At 50.3% G+C, this 17916-nt stretch overlaps 1 protein-coding gene across 1 annotated transcript; it reads right to left on the bottom strand.

The window, feature by feature from the left end:
* Positions 1–13744: 13744 nt before the first annotated feature.
* LOC123188079 (indole-3-acetic acid-amido synthetase GH3.8) lies at positions 13745–16119 on the bottom strand. The gene is made up of 2 exons (XM_044600113.1): positions 15476–16119; positions 13745–15367 (listed from the first exon to the last, which is right to left on the bottom strand). The coding sequence occupies exons 1-2, from the start codon at positions 15937–15939 to the stop codon at positions 13984–13986; spliced, it is 1848 nt and encodes a 615-aa protein (XP_044456048.1). The 5' UTR covers positions 15940–16119; the 3' UTR covers positions 13745–13983.
* Between the last annotated feature and the right edge of the window lie 1797 nt (positions 16120–17916).

The raw sequence follows: 17916 nt of genomic DNA, 5'->3' as shown, positions 1-17916 counted from the left end.
ACTGTGACAATCAGACTGTCATCACCAAGGTGAAGAGTTCAAAGGACAACATGAAGTCCACCAAACACATAAGAATGAGATTAAAAGCTGTCAGAAAATTAAGAAACTCCGGAGTGATAGCGTTGGACTATGTCCATACGGCTAAGAATCTGGCAGATCCCTTTACGAAAGGGCAATCACGTGTTGTGATAGATAATGCATCGAGGGAGATGGGTATGAGACCCACATGAGTTGCCATGGTAGTAACCCAACCTATGTGATCGGAGATCCCGTGAATTAGGACCTGGAAAAACAAGCCAGTGGTGAACTGAGGAGAGTAACTATACTAGCCCACTCCGTTGGAGATGCAATACTCTCGATATTGTATGGTAGGATGACTATTGTCTTAATGTGTTCCAAAGCTTATGTAAGCAAGATGCTATCCTACAGAGCGATCTTTGGAGGAACATACCTATGTGAGCCCGACTGCTGGTCACAGTCTATGAGATTGGGGTGATCTCTAGTAAGCTCGTGAATAGGCCAGGAGTGTGACTTATATGCTCCACCCGAGGGGTCAGCCTTCGGCAGCCTAGTACTAGTAAGACATGTAGTGAAACTTCTTTACGCCAAACTGACAATTCAAGGCATAGTCCATTGTTCAGTTGTGAAGGAGTGTAGCTACCTGCTCTAGGTGAAGTTCAACCTTAACAGGTCTTTACTGACACACTGGTATATCGAAACAGCAATTGAAACAGAGGACACAATGGGCCCGCGAGATCTGATGGGAGATTGCTGAAATTTGAGATGGGCTCTAGGCCCATATAGCAATTTCTGAAAAATCTTTAAGGGCCCATGTGGGTTATATGGCACTAGGTGTAGTGGGAAGTTTAGTCCCACCCCGCTAGTGGAAGGAGAGTTGGAGTGGTTTATAAGGATTTCTCTTCTATATGGTATTGGAGCTTGAGAAGAGAAGAGGCCCTCGCGCACTCCTCCTCCGCCGTCCGCCTCGCCACGCCACGCCACGCCTCGTCACGACGCGCCGCGGGTTGCGGGATTGAGCCGAGTCGAGCTCACACCTACGCGCTTATTTTTGCCAGTCACTAACGGAGAGTTCTCTGACAGCTGTGCCACGATCTGAGACGTCGGATCTTGGGCTGTCACGGATTCGGACGTGGGTCGAGCCCATGTCTCTCCACGCGGCAACGTCTATATAAGTGTGCGGTGTCTCCTAACCCTAGCCGCCACGAACAGATCACATCTGCTCCACGCGCACGCCCACCGTCGTTTCCTTGCTGCTGCTGCCGCCGGTGACTCCATCCCGTCCGCCGCGTACACGGTCGACGGGAGAGCAGGTCTCCGAAACCACGCCCTTCTGGTTCCTGTATGGGGTGAGGGGCGAATAGGTTTTTGGGCAGTGAATACGCGACTGCTCGCTTCCGATCGTCTACTTCCTCTACATCCGCGTCGCCTTCATCATCATCATGTCCACCGACGCCGAACGTGCCGCCACCGAGAAAGCTGAAGCCGACAAGAAGGCCGCCGAGGACGCCGCTGCCGCCACCAAAGCCGCGGCCTCTGCATGGCCTACTGAAGGGTATAACTCGTTTATCCCACTCCTACTGTTTTCTGTTTTAGCCATGCTAGCGTTATACGTACATCTTTCTGCAATTAGCGTAGTATGTGCTAGCTTGACTGAATATCAGTATGTGTTTATTTGTGTCAATGTCGTACTAGTAATTTACTCGTGAATTAATTTAATCGAGAAATTGCCTATTCACTCAGCAGCACGCTGACACTTTCTTCGTGGCCGCCGCCGTCACGGAACGAGGCCAGGATCACCAAGATGGTCGTCCACGGCGGCCATCTCGTTGTCTACCTCATCGACGCCGTGCTGATTCCGACGGAGCCGGAGCCTGGCTTCTCGTTCTGGGACTTTTTGGGGCCTTTCCTACTTCTTGTCGCTGGGCCCCCGGCCTTGTGAGTTTTCTTTCCTTGCTTAATTCCGCTACGATCAAATGGAAACGCAGCTCGTACGCCTGCCTGTCTATAGCATCACTTCATGCGATTTGTTGGTGTGCTAGAGGATTTTAGTTAGAGCTGCAAAACGTACGTAAGCTCGCCTACGTCTATACATAAATCCTATACTGTGGTGCATTTAGTCTGACGATAATTTAGATTTGGGCTTTCTGTACATACGTCAATTTAATGAACATTACTCCCTCCGTCCCCATAATTTAGTGTCAGAAAACGTCTTATATTACGGGACATAGGAAGTAGTATTTAGTTAACTTGACTATTATGATCTTCAAACTGAACGGTATATTTTAAACCCCACCGTCAATTCATTTAGTTAACTTTTTTTGCGGGGAAATTCATTTAGTTAACTTGACTATTATGCTTGTATGGTTTCTTGAATTGCTCCAGCTGTTCTAAATCTTAATTATGTACGCTAACTGTTTCTGTTATTATTGTTTTGCGGGTGGCTAAATGTATCTATGTTTATTTACCCTTGCAGAATCTTGTTGTGGCGTGCACTTGTATATCTTTGTTCTCTCGTGTGCCGGCTAAGAAGATGGTGTAAGGATCGTGCTACTGCCTACATTTCAGCTGCCCGTGTCACTCCACATGGTCAACAAGAACATTAGTCCGTGGCCGCTTCAGAGTGCATCGTCCCGGGGTCGTTCCCCATGGTCTGTAGTCATCGTTTAGTTTGAACGATCTAGGTCTGTGACTTGTGTATATAATGTTTGCTCACTTTTGAATCTAGGCTTCGTTTGATTTAACCAAATGTTGGTGACTATGAATTTGATATGTAGTAGTAATAGTGTTGTTTTTTAAGGCAACTTCTATTGCAAGCATCCGTCCATGGGGGCTGGATCAGCATTTTTGTTGCAATATTGAGTTATTGTAAAGAAAATGTAGCATGCTGGATGGGGGAAGGTTCCATTTTATACACCATGGTTACAACAACTTTCCAAAAATCATATATAGTACTCCCTCTATTCCATATTCTAATGCGTATAAGGTTTTGGATATTATTCCAAATTGTAGTGCTCATAAGCGCCTTTAGTCCAATATAACCCCCCGCTGAATCAGCGCAGCAAAGTTGAATGCACCCACATTTATGTCAGACGAGCAGACGAGGGGCAATTCTAGTCCAAATAAATATGCCACCACATGTCTTGATATAAGTGCCACAAATAACGGGCATTGGGAATGGAGGGAGTATATATTATAAATTTTTCTACGGCTCCAAAAAAAAGAGGATCTTGGTCATGTGTCGCTCCTGGACGACAACTGGGCGTCCTCAACCTTAGTCGCCAGTATCCGCTGCCACCCCTCGCCATAGCCGACACCGGTGTGCACAGTGGCGGCGAGTCTGCTCATCTGGCCCACGGGCGTGTATGGCTCGTGGACGCAAACCTTTCCAAGAGTTGCATGTATGGCTCGTGGGTGTGTTCCCCACACCAAGCGGCCATAGCCACGGCCATCACGAGTGGGTTGTTTGCTACGGTACCCCTTGCTCCTCACGAGTCCAGCTGTCATGGCCAGCATGGATCTGGAGCGAGCGACGGATTCCTACGATGTGGCGGCCCCTTGCGTGTGTCGGATCTAGGGCACGACGACCTACTTCTTGCGCTGGCATTCCCTGGTTGTTGCTCCTTCGACACTGCACTACGGTGGCTCTTCGGGCGCAACGAATCCGTCCATGGAGGCGGCCCCATGGTTGTGTGGCGATGGACCGGGGGCGCGGTGAACTGGGTGCGTATGTTGTGGCGCTCGCTGGTTGTGCCACTCTGACGCTGCTTGAGCTATCGATTGCGGCGGCTACTAAAGGGTCTTCGTGAGGGTTTCTTCTATCCAAATCCCGTGGCCCCTGCCGGTGGTTATGCATACTATGGACGACGATTTGACACAGAGGTATAGTTGTGCAACAGCGGGCGATGGGTTCTCTAGCCGAGGCATTTAGGTGCTGGGATCGTGGAAAAAGTAGCGGCGACAACACATCATGGACTTCGATTTGGTGATACTCCTTGTGTACCCGGTCTCAAGCTCCGACTTGAAAACCGTAGGTCTAACCCGAGTTTGTTATACCTAGCAGTGGCGATGTTTTTGCATCGTTACTTCGTTGAAGGCATTACTCGATTATCCTCGGACTTCTTCTTCAGGCTAAAAACCTAGATTCTCACCTCTGGTGGTTGGGTTCGATGACAGCAGCGCCTGAGCATTGTTCCCTTTTTGAAGGCATTGTCGTTGAAGAACCTCGTTATCCTTGTGCTGTCAAAAGATGATTGGTATGGATATGGCCGTTCATGTAGTTCGCAGACTGCTCTTTTAGTTGCTTCGTTTCCTTTTTCTTTTCATCGCTTAGGCATCGCTTCGTTCTTGTATGACTTTGCTCTTGCCAATGTGTTTTTGTGTGTGTGCTTGGTTGTGTGCATCCTAATTATGCATAGGTTGGATATTATTCATTGTGTTTTGTATTCACTTGATGCTTCATTTTGAGTTATATATATACTACAACCCCCCTCCCCCTAAGAGTATAAGCTTATTCTACAACCCCCACCCCCCTCCAACCGAAGCAACTACCCCGATTTAGAGTTGCCCCTAGATCCAAATCAAACACTCCCAGATTTACTGTGGCGCCGGGCTCTAGTACGAGTGTTGGTACGCCCACGCCCGGTTGTACTAGATGCCATCGATATCTCTAGACTCCCGGAAGAGTTCCATATTTTGGTCATTATTTCTTATACGGTCTCTGATTTTTTTTACATTGCTGGGCTCGTTGGATTGCTACCGGAAAGCCCGATGCGTCAGTGTCGTGGATCTTTACTTTGGATACTTTAATAAATGTCAAAACATCAAACACTCCATAAGGCTTCAGTTTAGTGCCTCGAATTTCTTGGGCTTGTCCCCCAACTTGGTGTTTTTGATGTGCCAAGTCCATGTACAAGCCAACATACCTACAAAGACCACAAAACAACGAATAACTAATTAAAACTAAATAAAAATAAATGTTGTGCGACGAACTTGGTAAAACAAGTAAAAACCAAAAACTATGCATTGTGAACATGAATAAGTGCTAGATGGATAAGATATAAGAGATTTTAGCACTAAAATATACTCTAAAAGTATGCATAAAATTCGCTCATCATAAGCGTCAGAGTGTGGACTGGGTGGACAAGGTGTTGAACATGAGGAGGTATCGAGAAGAGTAGATCTTTGTCGTGTGTTTACTGTTTGGTCTAGGGTGCTGTATTGTCCTTTGTAGTGGTGGTGTGGATCTAGCACATGTCAAGAACGCGAGCGTAGCTAACACCAGTATGCGAGATTTAGCATTTGAGAAACGTCCTACACGCTTAATAGAGCTAATTCTAGTTCGTCACTAAGTGTTGTTTTTTTGTTTTTGACGAGGATAAGTGTCATTTTCTTCTCTTTTTTAATTTTTTGAATATTTTTCAAATTCGTGAACTTTTTCCAAATCCTTTTTTTCGAATTATTTTTTTCTCAAATTTTTGAACCCTTTTAAAATTTATGTACTCTTTTTAAAATTATATTTCTCCTTTCTTTCTTTTTTGCAAACATTTTAAAAATTCATTATCTTTTTCAAATAAAAACTTTTCTCAGATTGTTAATCTTTTTTGAAATTTGTGAATTTTTCTGAATTCGTGACCTTTTCCAAATAAAAAAATATTCATTTCGTGAACTTTCTCTCAAATTTGTGAACTTTTTTCAAATGTGTGGACACTTTTTTTAAGGCATGAACTTTTTCCAAATTCATGAACTTGTTTCAAAATCATGAACTTTTCCAAAATATGTGAATTTTTTAAAATTCATGAACTTGTTCTTCAAATCCATGAACTCCTTTCGAATTCATGATTTTTTAAACTCAAAATATTGTTTCAGATTCTAAAAGAAAATCAAATCCAAGATTTTCCATAAAGTCTATCGGTCAATGGTTGACTGCTCAATGGTCAGCAGTTAACCAGAGGGAAACCTGATTATTGGGCCAACCTATGCGAGTGGAGCGCCTGAGCGCCAGGGTGTAAACTGGACGCGCAAGGCGGCAATTCCTATTACTGCGTATTTTACAAACGGGCGCTTGAAGCGCCCAGCGCTGGGCCGGCCCATCTAAGTTTTTTTCTATGTTTTTAACCCAACAAAAAAGGCATACTGGTTGTGATCGAACCGGTAACCTTTCTCTTTGAGGAAGGTTGGTAAGTTTTTTTAGGGAAACAGGATGTGGTAAGTTACAACCTTTTCCTTCTTTCATTCATCCTTTTCTTTTCTTATTTTGGTTTCCTTGTTGGTTTTCTATTTTTTTTTCTTCCTTGTTCAATGAAATGTTTGCAAATACGTGAAATTTATCTTCAAATTGATAAATTCTTTTTGAGATTCGATGAACTTTTTTTGAAATTCAATGAACTTTTTCAAATTCAATGATCCTTTTTTCAATTTTTGAGGAAATACTTTTCAGATTGAATGAAGTTTTTCTTAAATTCAATGAACCTTTTTCAATTTCGATGTAATTTTTCCAAATCCATGAAGTTTTTTGAAATTTGATGAACTTTTTTAAAAGTTTAGTGAACTTTAAAAAAAATCCATGAACATTTATTTATTTTTCATGAAAATTTTCAAATACAATGAATTTTTTTAAATTGATGAACTTTTTTGAAAAACTATGAACATATTTTAATTCACAATTTGTTCCCATCTTTATGATTTTTTTGTTTTGTTTATCAAATGCGATCGAGCGAACCCACAGGAAAAAAATGCGATCGAATCTTGCTCTACATGGGCCGGCCCACCAGGGTTGGTGCATGGGCGCCAGGGAGCTTCCCTGACACCTGAAGCGCCCAATAGGACCACCCATAGGGCCAATCCCTATTCTGCGCCTTAGGCATTGTTTTCTTCATTATGCATATGTGGCACTCATGCGCTTCTACACTGGGTTGACCCATATAACACTCCAGGTAGCTTCGGTTTTAGGGAACTACAAGACGAATTTGGTTCGGGGGCCTTTCCTATGTTTTGTTGTTTGGTTTTTCTACCTGTTTTTTGTTTGGTTTATTTTTCTTTCTCTCGTTCTTTCTTTCTTTTTTCTTTTTCGGGTAGCCTATGAGAGCCGCTGACTCCGAATGTCATCCATGAAAGATTCATATTAGATTTGACCAACTGCGCATCCTACCCCTCTATCTTTTTGACAGGTCATCTTTTTATCTCGGTAGTCTTTCAATGGCATGTTTCAGTCATCTTCCCATTAGTTAGAAAAGGTGAGCCATCGGTTCAGGTACAAGATTTTATTGTTACAGTCTAAACAATTAGACAGACACTTGTAATCGCAACGACCCAGTTGTAAGATCCGAGCTCCACCAACTGACCTATATCCCCCCCCCCCCCGAGCCAAGTGAAGTATGCATAAAAGAGTTGGATGCTTTTTCTATTTTGTTCCCTCGCGCGGCCAGGCCATCATGGACTTGAACTAGAGACCTTCCCGTGAACTAAATTCTCGACCCTACAATCCAGCCAATTGGGAGAAAATAAATAGACTCCTTTTCTGGAGTGGTTCATCCTTTCTCAACGCAACATACAACTGCCCGTTGTACCGCGTTCGTTAAGTGTGCTTCTTCCTGGAAAATCCATCTCGGTGCCCGGGCTCATCTGAGCCTGGTGAACAGTAATGCGATTTAAAATAGAAAAAAATTCTGATTTTTTTGCAAGCAAGACGGGCATGTGCAAGATGTTCATGCAAAATTTGGCGATTATTGGACAATGGAGTAGCACGCGGCAAAAAAGGCAAATCCAAGCATGAACAATGTTGTTTTTCAAATGTTTCTCTCAGACCTGAATTGTTTTTTTGTCACGAGCTTCTCGAATGCTCAAACTTATCCAAATTTGGCACAGACATCACACACTCAAACATCTTTCACCACAAAAAATTAGATTTTTTTAATTTGTTTTCTATTTTAAATCGCGTTACTGTTCACTCACGGGCTCATCTGATCTCGGGAGCTAAAACGCTCCTCTCCTTCTTCCTCTCTTTTATATATTTTGGTTTTAGTTTTTAGTTTTTCAATATTTTTTCAAATTTGTGAACTTTTCCAAATTGAAATATTTTTTTCAAATTCTTAAACTTTTTCTTAACTTTGTGAAATATTTCAAATTCATGTACTGTTTTTTTCTAATGCATGAATATTTTTTCAAATCCTCGGACTTTCTTCAAATTTTTGAACTTTTTTCCAAATTCATGAACATTTCTAAAATGTGCAAAGCTTTTTCAAATCCGTGAAATTTTTCTTCAAATGCGTGAACTTTTTTCAAATTCGTGATTTCTTTTCACTCACAAATACTTTTTCCAAATTTGGCAAGGTTGAGGATTCATCATGTATTCATGTGACTAATATTTGGCGAGTTTTTGTAAGGGACATGCTACGCATCGGTGGATCTTTTTAGAAGATCCGCCGGGTTGCGAGCCGTTAGATCCGGCATAATCTCGTGGCTGAGCGTTGTTCTCAGTTTTGCACTAAATGCCGTGTTGCGAGTTCCCTTTCGGAACAAAAGTCTTGCTGCAAAACCTTTTGCAATAAAGGTTATGTTGTACATTTCTTTTGCAAGAGAGGTTTTGTTGCAGATTGTTTTTACGTCTTCACTTTTTTGCAACATAGGTGTTGTTGCGGAAGCAACTTTTGCAATAGAGGTGATGTTGCAAAAAAATTACAACGAAGACCTAGTTGTGACAACGCCGGAGAATACTATGGTGCGGTGCACGAGCCACACACCGGACACGCGTCATGTGCTGAAGGCGGCGGATGCCCTGTGCTGGATCAGCCAGCTGTTCCCAAGTTTTTCCCTTTTCCTAGTTGTTTTTAGATTTTTGGTAAATTTTATGTTTTATGAAACATTTGTGTGTGATTGTGTATAATACACACATGACATTATTCAAATATGGTCCTTATAGTATATCAAAGTGAAGTATTCCGTCCAAACCATATTGATTATCGCTCAGACGGATGTACCTAATACATCTAGATAATGGATCGAGAGAGTACTTTAGGTTACATTGTGGTCACGCTTCGAGAATTTGCTAGCTCCGCCACAACCGTCCCCCACTGGTTAACCCAATCCTCAAAAACTATCACCCGTGTATAGTTACAAACACATTATTTATTTAACTGGTTTGTCATTAATCATACGTGAAAAATAAGAAAGAAGAAGAACCATGCAAAACACACACCGAGGATAGATATGCGCGTTCCTGCCATCTTGTCCAAGCCAGACGTGAACACTGGCATCCATTTGCCAGAATCAAGCCTTCCTCGGCAGAAATCATTGTTTTGACCTAAGGACGAAATCAATTCACAAACTGAACTGTTCTGAGAAAAAATTCACCCAACTGACCTTTTTATGTGGCGCCCGATAGCTAGGCGCCACACTACACTATGCAGCGCCTAACACACAGGCGCTATACATCTGGACAGCGTGGCACCCCGGAGCCAGGCCTGGCCCCACCCCTGATGGTGCAGCGCCTAGGCGAAAGGCGCTACACTATCATGTGCAGCGCCTAGACGAAAGGCGCTACACATGCACTTACTAACCATCTCGGGGGCAACAGAGAGCAAGACTAAAAATTGATTGATCCACCACGCGTGGCCTGACCGGCGAGCTTAAACGCATAGGGCGCGGCGTGACCTGACATGCCATGACATGCACGGTCCGAATTTGAGTTACTACCTGCTGTGGTTGATCTGCAGGTTGGTTGGCTCAGGGGCAGAGACTGGCTGCTGGTCACGTATTTGTACACCCATGCTCCTGCGGTTAAAAGCAAGCAAGCACGGACCCTTGGACGGTCACCGCGGATTTTCTCCATCCCTGTTATGTGTCGGCCACTATGCAATCAGATCAAATGATCTTCTTAGAAAGAAAAAAAGAGCCCGGGGTATGATCAGAACGAGCATATGTGCATGGATCGATTAAATAAAAGGAATATGTAGCCAAAGATCAACAAGAGTGAGCGCGCGCTGGAGAGAGTAGTATATTTCCGTTTAGTTTCGCCAGATTTTGTCTCTCCTTCAGTAATGACCAGGCATTGAGCAGTGGAGTACAACTAGCATCTAGCCAGTGTAGTTAATCAAGAATAGTGTAGGCCGGCCCGTGGTGGTAACAGTAAAACGGAAGCGCAGAGCTGTTGCTACTAGCCACTGCAGGGCAGTGCGTACGTAAACAGTAAATGCGCAACAGAACTTACCAGTAGTAGGGATAGATTCATCGCATGGCATATCTACCTACTGCGAGCAAGGCAGGGCAAGTGCAGGTAGTAACTCAAATTTTGACCGTGCATGTCATGTCACGCCACGCCCTATGCGTTTACAGCTCAGCCGGTCAGGCCACATGCGGTGGATCAATCTTGCAGCGCCTAGACGTTAGGCGCTACACTGTATCGTGTAGCGCCTAGCTCTCAGGGGCTGCACACTGACTTAGCAATTTTTAGCTTTGCTCTCTGTTGCCCCGAGGCGGTTAGTAAGTGCATGTGTAGCGTCTTTCGTCTAGGCGCTGCACATGATAGTGTAGCGCCTTTCGCCTAGGCGCTGCACCATCAGGGGTGGGGTTAGGCCTGGCTTCGGGGTGCCACGCTGTCCAGATGTGTAGCGCCTGTGTATTAGGCGCTGCACAGTGTAGTGTGACGCCTAGTTGTCGGGCGCCACATAAAAAGGTCAGTTGGGTGAATTTTTTTCAGAACAGTTCAGTTTGTGAATCGATTTCGTCCTTAGGTCAAAACAGTGATTTCTGCCGCCTTCCTCCGTGCAAATATCCAAGCCCGATCAACGTTAGCAGAATCTGAGGATAGCTACGCCGCTCCGCTCAGTCGATGTCAGCTGTTTCTGCGACTGCGACACCGCACGATCCGTGCGACGCGACGCTTATACATACATAAAGAAAGGAGCAGACAGCTGTTGCGTGTCAAGGCAGCGTCGCGTCGTGCACGGGACAGAGCCACAAAGCCATTAGGCCAAGTCAAACGCACGACTCTATCCTGTCCGGCCTCGTTCGTTAAGGATAAAAGAGACAAAAAAAAGAAGCCCAGCGTGCGGGAGCAAATGGATTTTTGTCCGCTTTATGTCCGCTTTCGACCCATCCGCGACCCAAGTTTGTGCCGCTTTTGGGGTGAAACGGACACCACGCGGACGCGCGGATAGTCTGCGCGTGTCCTCCCCTGGCCCGCCCGTCGATGGTACAAGACGAGCCTTTTTTTATCTGCCCCCCTCCCTCCCTCCGGCCGCACCCCCTCCACTCTTCCCCACTCTTCCCCTCGCTGCCGCCGCCGCCGCCGCTGCCATTGCAGCCGTGCAGTTCAGACGCGAGCTCGCCCAACCCTTTCCCCTCGGCGTCGCCGAGCTACCCAACCACGGCCACCTGGTTTGCGCACCTGCCGGCCGGTTTTGGGGCGGATCCGGTCGGTCTTGAGCTCGGCCGGTTGTGGGAGGCCTGGCCGCGCCATGGACTTGTCGGGCACCTCGCCGGAAGGCCCTGGCAGGGCCGCAAGGCCACATGCGGCAGTGGCTCCTCTAGCCGCTCGGATCTGCACCGTCGGTGGGCCGCCGACAGATACACGAATGGCGGCCGGCCGGGCTCGGTGCTTGCTCAAAAGCTCGCCGGCGCACCGTTGCCACTCATTAAGTGCGACCACTGCCCAAGGATGGTCGTGCGCCGCGTCTCTACAACGCCGGAACATCCCGGATGGGTGTTCATCAAGTGCTTAAACGATGGGATATGCGCTTTTTTTAGCTTCGGTTTGTGCTCTAGATTTGACTAGTTGTGCTAACTTCAAATTTTGTTGCGTAGAATGGATGCAAGTTTTGGTATTGGGAAGAAGAGTACATCGATATATTGATAGAGCGAAATTTAGTACATGTTCGTGCACTTTTAGCTAGCATAGAGGCTGTAAATGAGACAAGTGCACTTGTTGCTAGATTAGAGGCTAGACACGAGACTAGGTCTGAGGAAGCAACATCTACTTCTGGCTTGAAGAAGAAAGGAGGATGCCAGATCGAGCCTCCTCCACAGATCAGCAATGAGTGCATCGAGAAGTCTCTAACCCAACTCAAGGAGGCAGTTATGGAAGTTGGCTATCTTTTAAAATGTATTCTTGTTGTTCTTATTTTTTTGTCTTGCTTTACTAGTCAAAATGTGATGATGCATTTTCCATGTACTAAAAATGAATGATGAAATAAAGTTAAGGACTTGCAAAGAAATAATACGCGGACAGGATGCGGCCGGGATGCGTCCGCGCGGTGGACGCACGACCATCGCATCCCAGAACACGTCCGGACACGACCTCAAATCCTTACCCAAACGAACAGAATCTGCACAAAATGAACGTCCGTTTGAGGTCGCGCGATGGAGTTGGCCTTAGTCAAACGCGGCCCGGCGCGGGCAGCGTCATGGGCTCGTGGTCATAGAATAGAGACCTCCCCCGCACGGCCCCAGATGCGCGGACACGGCCGCCGTGCGGCGTGGGCGTACGCGACTCGAAAACACAAGGGGGAGGCAGCGGCGCGTGACCCCGGCAGGGGAACCTGCGCCCGTGTCTCGGCCGGGCAACGCGACGATTCCCGCCGTGCGCAGCGCGGCCGCCGATACGCGGGATCGATCGACGCCCGGCCGGCCGCGGGATTTTCTTGGTCGTCCCTCCCATGCCGCAATCGTGGAAGCCGTATATTACATCAGTCTACAGGCATGGCGTGCTGGACTCGTCTTCACCGTGGTGGAGCGAGCGGGCTCTTATCTTACCCAGCCATCGCGACCCCGCGCCGGTTTAACGCGGTCAAAGCAGGCCGTGCGACGCAACGAACGCATGCACGTGTGTGCCTTGCCCACAAATCTTGACCGCTTTGGCTTAGAAAAGCGTTTGAGCACGGTTCCATTCCAAGCAAGGATTCCTCACCGTCACTTTGCATAAAGTGCAGGTCACAGCGCACGTACTCCTACCCAACACTGAAGCAGGGAAACAAACGTACCAGGGACGGTCACTCCCTTTTAGACAAAACTTTTGGGGAGAAAAGAAGACAAAGGGAGCGATCGATGCAAGTAGAAATCGTCTCAGTCTGGACTCGGTGGAGAACGAGCAGAGGAGACGCGACGCAACAGCACTGACCGCGCAGTCAAGAAAGCATAGCTGGTCCGCTCGTACTAGCAACAACAGTACCCCGAAGACCATTCAAACAAAAACACGGCCTGACGACCGACCCTCGCAGACAGCAGGATCGTGCTTGGGTCCGGCATGCATGATTTAGCAATGGGCAACGCTTGTCATGGCCTGATCATCAAGCCCATCTGGTCTAATCAAGCGTCAACATCGCACAATGCATCTACGTAACTCTTACCAGACAGCTCTCATTCACGATCAGATTACCGCCGTCCTTGAAGCAGTGCAAGTCCATCGACGGCGAGAAGCCGCGGACGCCTCAATTATTGCGGCGATGAGCTACGGGACGCGGTTACTTGTGCTCCTCTTGCTAACACTTTCCGACGAGCAGCAGCAACGAGCTCTCACAGTGGCAAAACGGAAAGGCCAAAAGCAGGATAACGAAGAAAGAAAGAACAATCGGCGTCGGCCACTAGCCTATGCAGGTGTCGGCTAGTGAACAATAATTGGGGGAGATATCTTGCAAGTACAGTACGGTTTTGGAGGCATGTTCCGTGGATTAATTAACAAATCATACGTAAGTACTCCCGATAGATAGATACAGACAGACAGACAAGCACATCAACCATTAACCATCAATCATTAATCATACTCCCGCAGTAATCCGACTGTTACATCAACCATTAACCATATTCCAGCCTCATTCCTAGCATCAAAGGTGGCACCGTACTCACTCTCGCTCTTCTACTGCTACTGCTACTACTAGCCGATGCCGACGCCGACGCCGACGGCAACACCCAAAATTTTCATTCAGGCGGAGCCGCCGTCGTGCTTCGTGGGGCGATCGCCGTCGACGAGCTCTAGTCGGAGCGCCGGGCCGGGGTCCAGTGCGGCAGCGCGGGGCTGAAGTGGCTGGACACCACGCGCGAGTCCAGCAGCTCGATGATCGGCGGGAACGTCACGCAGCGCGGGGCCTTGTACTGGTTGATGCTGGCGCCCCGGGAGATGGCGTAGTCCATGAGCTCCTCGAACGTGCCGGCCCGGACGACCCGGATCTCGAGCGGCCCGATGGAGCCGTCCGCCACCCTGCTCTGCCTGTACACCGTGTTCAGCGCCTCCTCCATCTCCAGGCAGCAGGCGTCGAGCGTGCCCTTGTCCACCGCCGTCGCCGCGCCGGCGCCCGTCGTCAGCAGCTCCCAGTAGATCACGTAGTGGCCCGGGATGCTCTTGGTGCACGCCTGGCTGGTGTACTCCGCCACGGACGCGCCGTGCGGGCGGAGAAGCGCCGACGCGCGCTCCACGGCGCGCTGCAGCTCCGCCTCGTCGGTCTTGTCGGACTCGATGGACAGCAGCACGTTCTTGCGGCGGACGAACTGGAACTGCGGCGCCGCGTTGTGGAACCCCGTCACGCGGAGCACGTCGCCGACGCGGTACCGGTTCAGCCCGGCGTAGGTGGTGATCACCAGCTCGTACTCCCGCCCGGCCTCCACGCGGGCAAGGTCCACCAGGTTGCCCGCGTCCACGCACGACGCCGCGCCGGTCGCCGAGTCCACGGGGAGGAACTCGAAGTACCCCATGTTGGGCATGATGGTGTAGGACACCTCCGAAGGGTCGCAGAGCGGGCGGAGGTTGAGCCCGAAGTAGCACTCCGACGACGCGTACATGGTGCACGCCATGGGCAGGTCGCCGCTGTAGTACTTGAGGGTGCCGATGTACTGCGCCATGGCGCCGGTGACGATGACGTCGAGGTACTTGGTGTTGGGCCAAATGCGCCTGACGATGCCGGCCCAGTCGTCGTTGCAGCACTCGTCCCGGACGAACTGGGCGAGCTCGGGGTCCGGCCGGAGGATGCCCGCGACCGCCTCGCGCACGGACGCGTCGGTGACGCGTGGGCTGAGCGCGCCGGCCTCGATGTCGGCGGCGAGCTCCTTCCAGTTGAGCTGGAGGAAGCGGATCGCGCGCAGGAGGCCGGAGGCGAACACGGCGCCGACGCGGAGCACCTCGTGGCGCTGGCAGAGCCCGCACACCATCTGAGCATACATGCTCTGGAAGGCGTCGGCGCAGAGGATGGCCGCCGTCGGGCTGGTGTAGTTGTGGTAGGGGTCGTAGGGGCGGTTCTTGAACTGCTCGCTCTTGTAGTAGCTGGTGAGCACCGGCCGCGCCGTCAGGCCGCTCGGGGTCTTGGTCTCCGACTTGACGAACAGGAAGTAGAGGCCCTTCCCCTTGTCGAGCCCGGACAGATATCTGCAAGAAACATTGGATCGATCGATCAATCAATCAGTAGCTGATCTCTAGCTCTGGACTGCCACCCAAGATTACTTGATCATGGAATGCCATCAAGTGCCGACTTACAGGTTCATGACCGGCATCAGGAGGCTGTAGAGGAGCTGGCGGCGGTCGAGCTCGTCCTTGATGGTGGGCATGAGCTTGCGCTCGCCGGCCGACGTGCCGGAGCTGGTGAGGAACTCGGAGACGGGGTGCGTGGACAGGATCGGCGACCGGTCCCCGTTGACAATGCGCTGGATGTAGGGCTGCAGAGCGTCGTAGGACACGACCGGCACCTTGGCCCGGAAGGCGTCGCGGTCGGCGGCGCCGTCGAGGCCGCAGTTCTTGAGGTACTCCGTGTCGACGTTCCGGGCGAGGATCTCGGCGAGGACGCGCTCCTGCACGGAGTCGACGTTGCAGGTCATCTCGTCGATGAAGCGCAGCTTCTCGGCGTCCTTGGCTTTCGCCGCGGCCGCCGCCTCCGCCACCGGTGACGAGGCCGGGGTCCGGAGCGCCGCGCCGATGGCCCTCGACACATTCATCGCCGCCATTTGCTGAATCCGAGACACTAGCAGAGCAGCGATCGCGAGCTGTGAGGTTGGCTAGAGCTTGTAGCAGGTAGGTAAAGAATGCCGGCCGGATGCGTAGGAGGGAGGGAGGGACGAGGGTCAGGAATGTTTGCTCGATCGGCTGCTGCTGTGGTGGTACTAAGCCTGTGTCAGAAGGGCTCGGCGTGGGCAGTTATTTATAGGGGAGGGGGGCGCGCGGATGAGGATGACGGAGCTCGGCGGCCGGGAAGACGGACATGCGATGACATACGTCAAGGACTTGTCCGTCCATGGAGCGGCAGCCAGGGCCCAGTGTCCCGTCCGGGGGTGGACAGGCAGCCGGCAAGGACAGCGGCACGTACGCGGCTGCCGGCCCGGCCGATCCCGACGGTGAAGGATACGAGTGCCAAAGTTGCCATTGTGTGCACGCATCGACCGCGACGCGACGGCCGTGCCTTGACGCATCTGCGTTCCATGCATGTAAGGGGGGCAGCAGCGGTTATGCGATGCGACCGACGTGGTGGTGGCGACGTGCATTGAACCGCAACCGCTCGGGGCTCAGTAGTTGGGAGAGCGACTGGACCGGCTCCCCTCGCGACACGTCCGTCCCCGGAGCCGCGGCGCGATCGCGAACGCAGGGAGAAGGAGAAGAAAAATTGGGGCCTGCTCGCTAAATGTGCGGGATCCGGGTGGGGATCCGGTTCGCGTTAAAGGAAACTTCGAATCACCGGCCTCGCCGGAATTTTTATTGCAACATGCAGCAGGGGGCTGACCGGCGGTTTTTTTATGCGCGCCACCGGATGGATGCCAGTGCGCCAGTGAGCGGCCGGCGGCTCGTGCGCGCAGGTGGTTTGTTGACGAGCGCCACCGCCCGCACCGCCCATGCGGTCGCCTCGCCGGCCTGTGCCTGTGCCTGTGCGTGCCTGCATTATTGGGCGTGAGCGGCAGCAACTGGGCGGCTAGCTACAGCGTGGAGCGGCGAGACCTTCCAGACCGACCGGACGTGCGAGCGGGGGGCTGAGGTGAGCTGGTGACCACGCGACACCGCGTCCCCGGCCGCGCGCGCGCGCGCTCCCGCGGGCGCCACCGCACGCCGGCCGAGACGGGGAGCGCGGGCGGGCGTGAAAGTCCTCGCCCATTTTTGACCAGGCAACCACGGGTGGGTTTCTGGGTTTCAGCGTGCGCGGGTGCGCAGAGGCTGTGTGCCGGCAAGCGCCGGGAAGCTTCGCCTTTTGCTCGACAGGATGACGGGGGCAAAAGGTTTGGATTTTGTCTCACGTGAGCCCGAGGAGGACAGCGAGCCATGTGTATGTGTTGGAAACCCTTTTTGTCCAAAGATGCCATTGCCATGCACGCCCGTGCTGGAATTTCCTGCGGCTAACACTATTCTGACCGTGACAGTCACTTTGGGCGCTGCTTAGTTTACTGTCAACTAGTATTCCTATAGATTACTGTTAACTACAGGTGAGGCTGCGTGTTTTGCATGTGCGCTAGACTGTTTGGTAGTAGTAGCTGACTTGCTGCTGCGTTGGTCTTTGCCCGGGTGGAGTTGTTAATTATTGTTACAGGTGCGATCGGCTGTGATGCAAGTGCACGAACATAACATGTCGATTATGCCCGGGCATCGATCTTGTGATTTGAAATGACGTTAGATTGCCTGGCACGCACGGCGTTCCTATGGTCAAGTCAGGCAGATGTGGTTGCTGACGAGTACGTCCCGTGTCTGTCAGCGTAACGATTTCAGTGACCATGCACGCAGAATAGCCAGACAGAGACGGCCACCGGCTCTCCACTTCATTCAGTTTGATGTGGATGGCGCGGCCTGATTTATTGGTTCGTACGCGGTTCGGCGCGTGCTGCATACTGCTCGCTGGTAGTAGTACAAGTTGCTGTCGCGCACAGCTCAATATCTTCATCGTACAGGGGTTTTCCAAACGTGTGCAACTGTTGATCAAGGGTACAACACACACAATCTAGATG

This window comes from Triticum aestivum, chromosome 2A (assembly GCF_018294505.1).
Source record: "Triticum aestivum cultivar Chinese Spring chromosome 2A, IWGSC CS RefSeq v2.1, whole genome shotgun sequence".
Classification (NCBI taxonomy): domain Eukaryota; kingdom Viridiplantae; phylum Streptophyta; class Magnoliopsida; order Poales; family Poaceae; genus Triticum; species Triticum aestivum.
The sequence above is the reverse complement of the archived record's forward strand: the minus strand, read 5'-3'. Positions and strand labels throughout refer to the sequence as shown.

Excerpts from the sequence above, each read along its gene's own strand:
- LOC123188079 (XM_044600113.1), bottom strand. The coding sequence starts at position 15,939 with ATGGCGGCGATGAATGTGTCGAGGGCCATCGGCGCGGCGCTCCGGACC. Across the intron at positions 15,368-15,475 it reads CTGATGCCGGTCATGAACCT|ATATCTGTCCGGGCTCGACA; the intron begins GTAAGTCGGCAC and ends TGTTTCTTGCAG.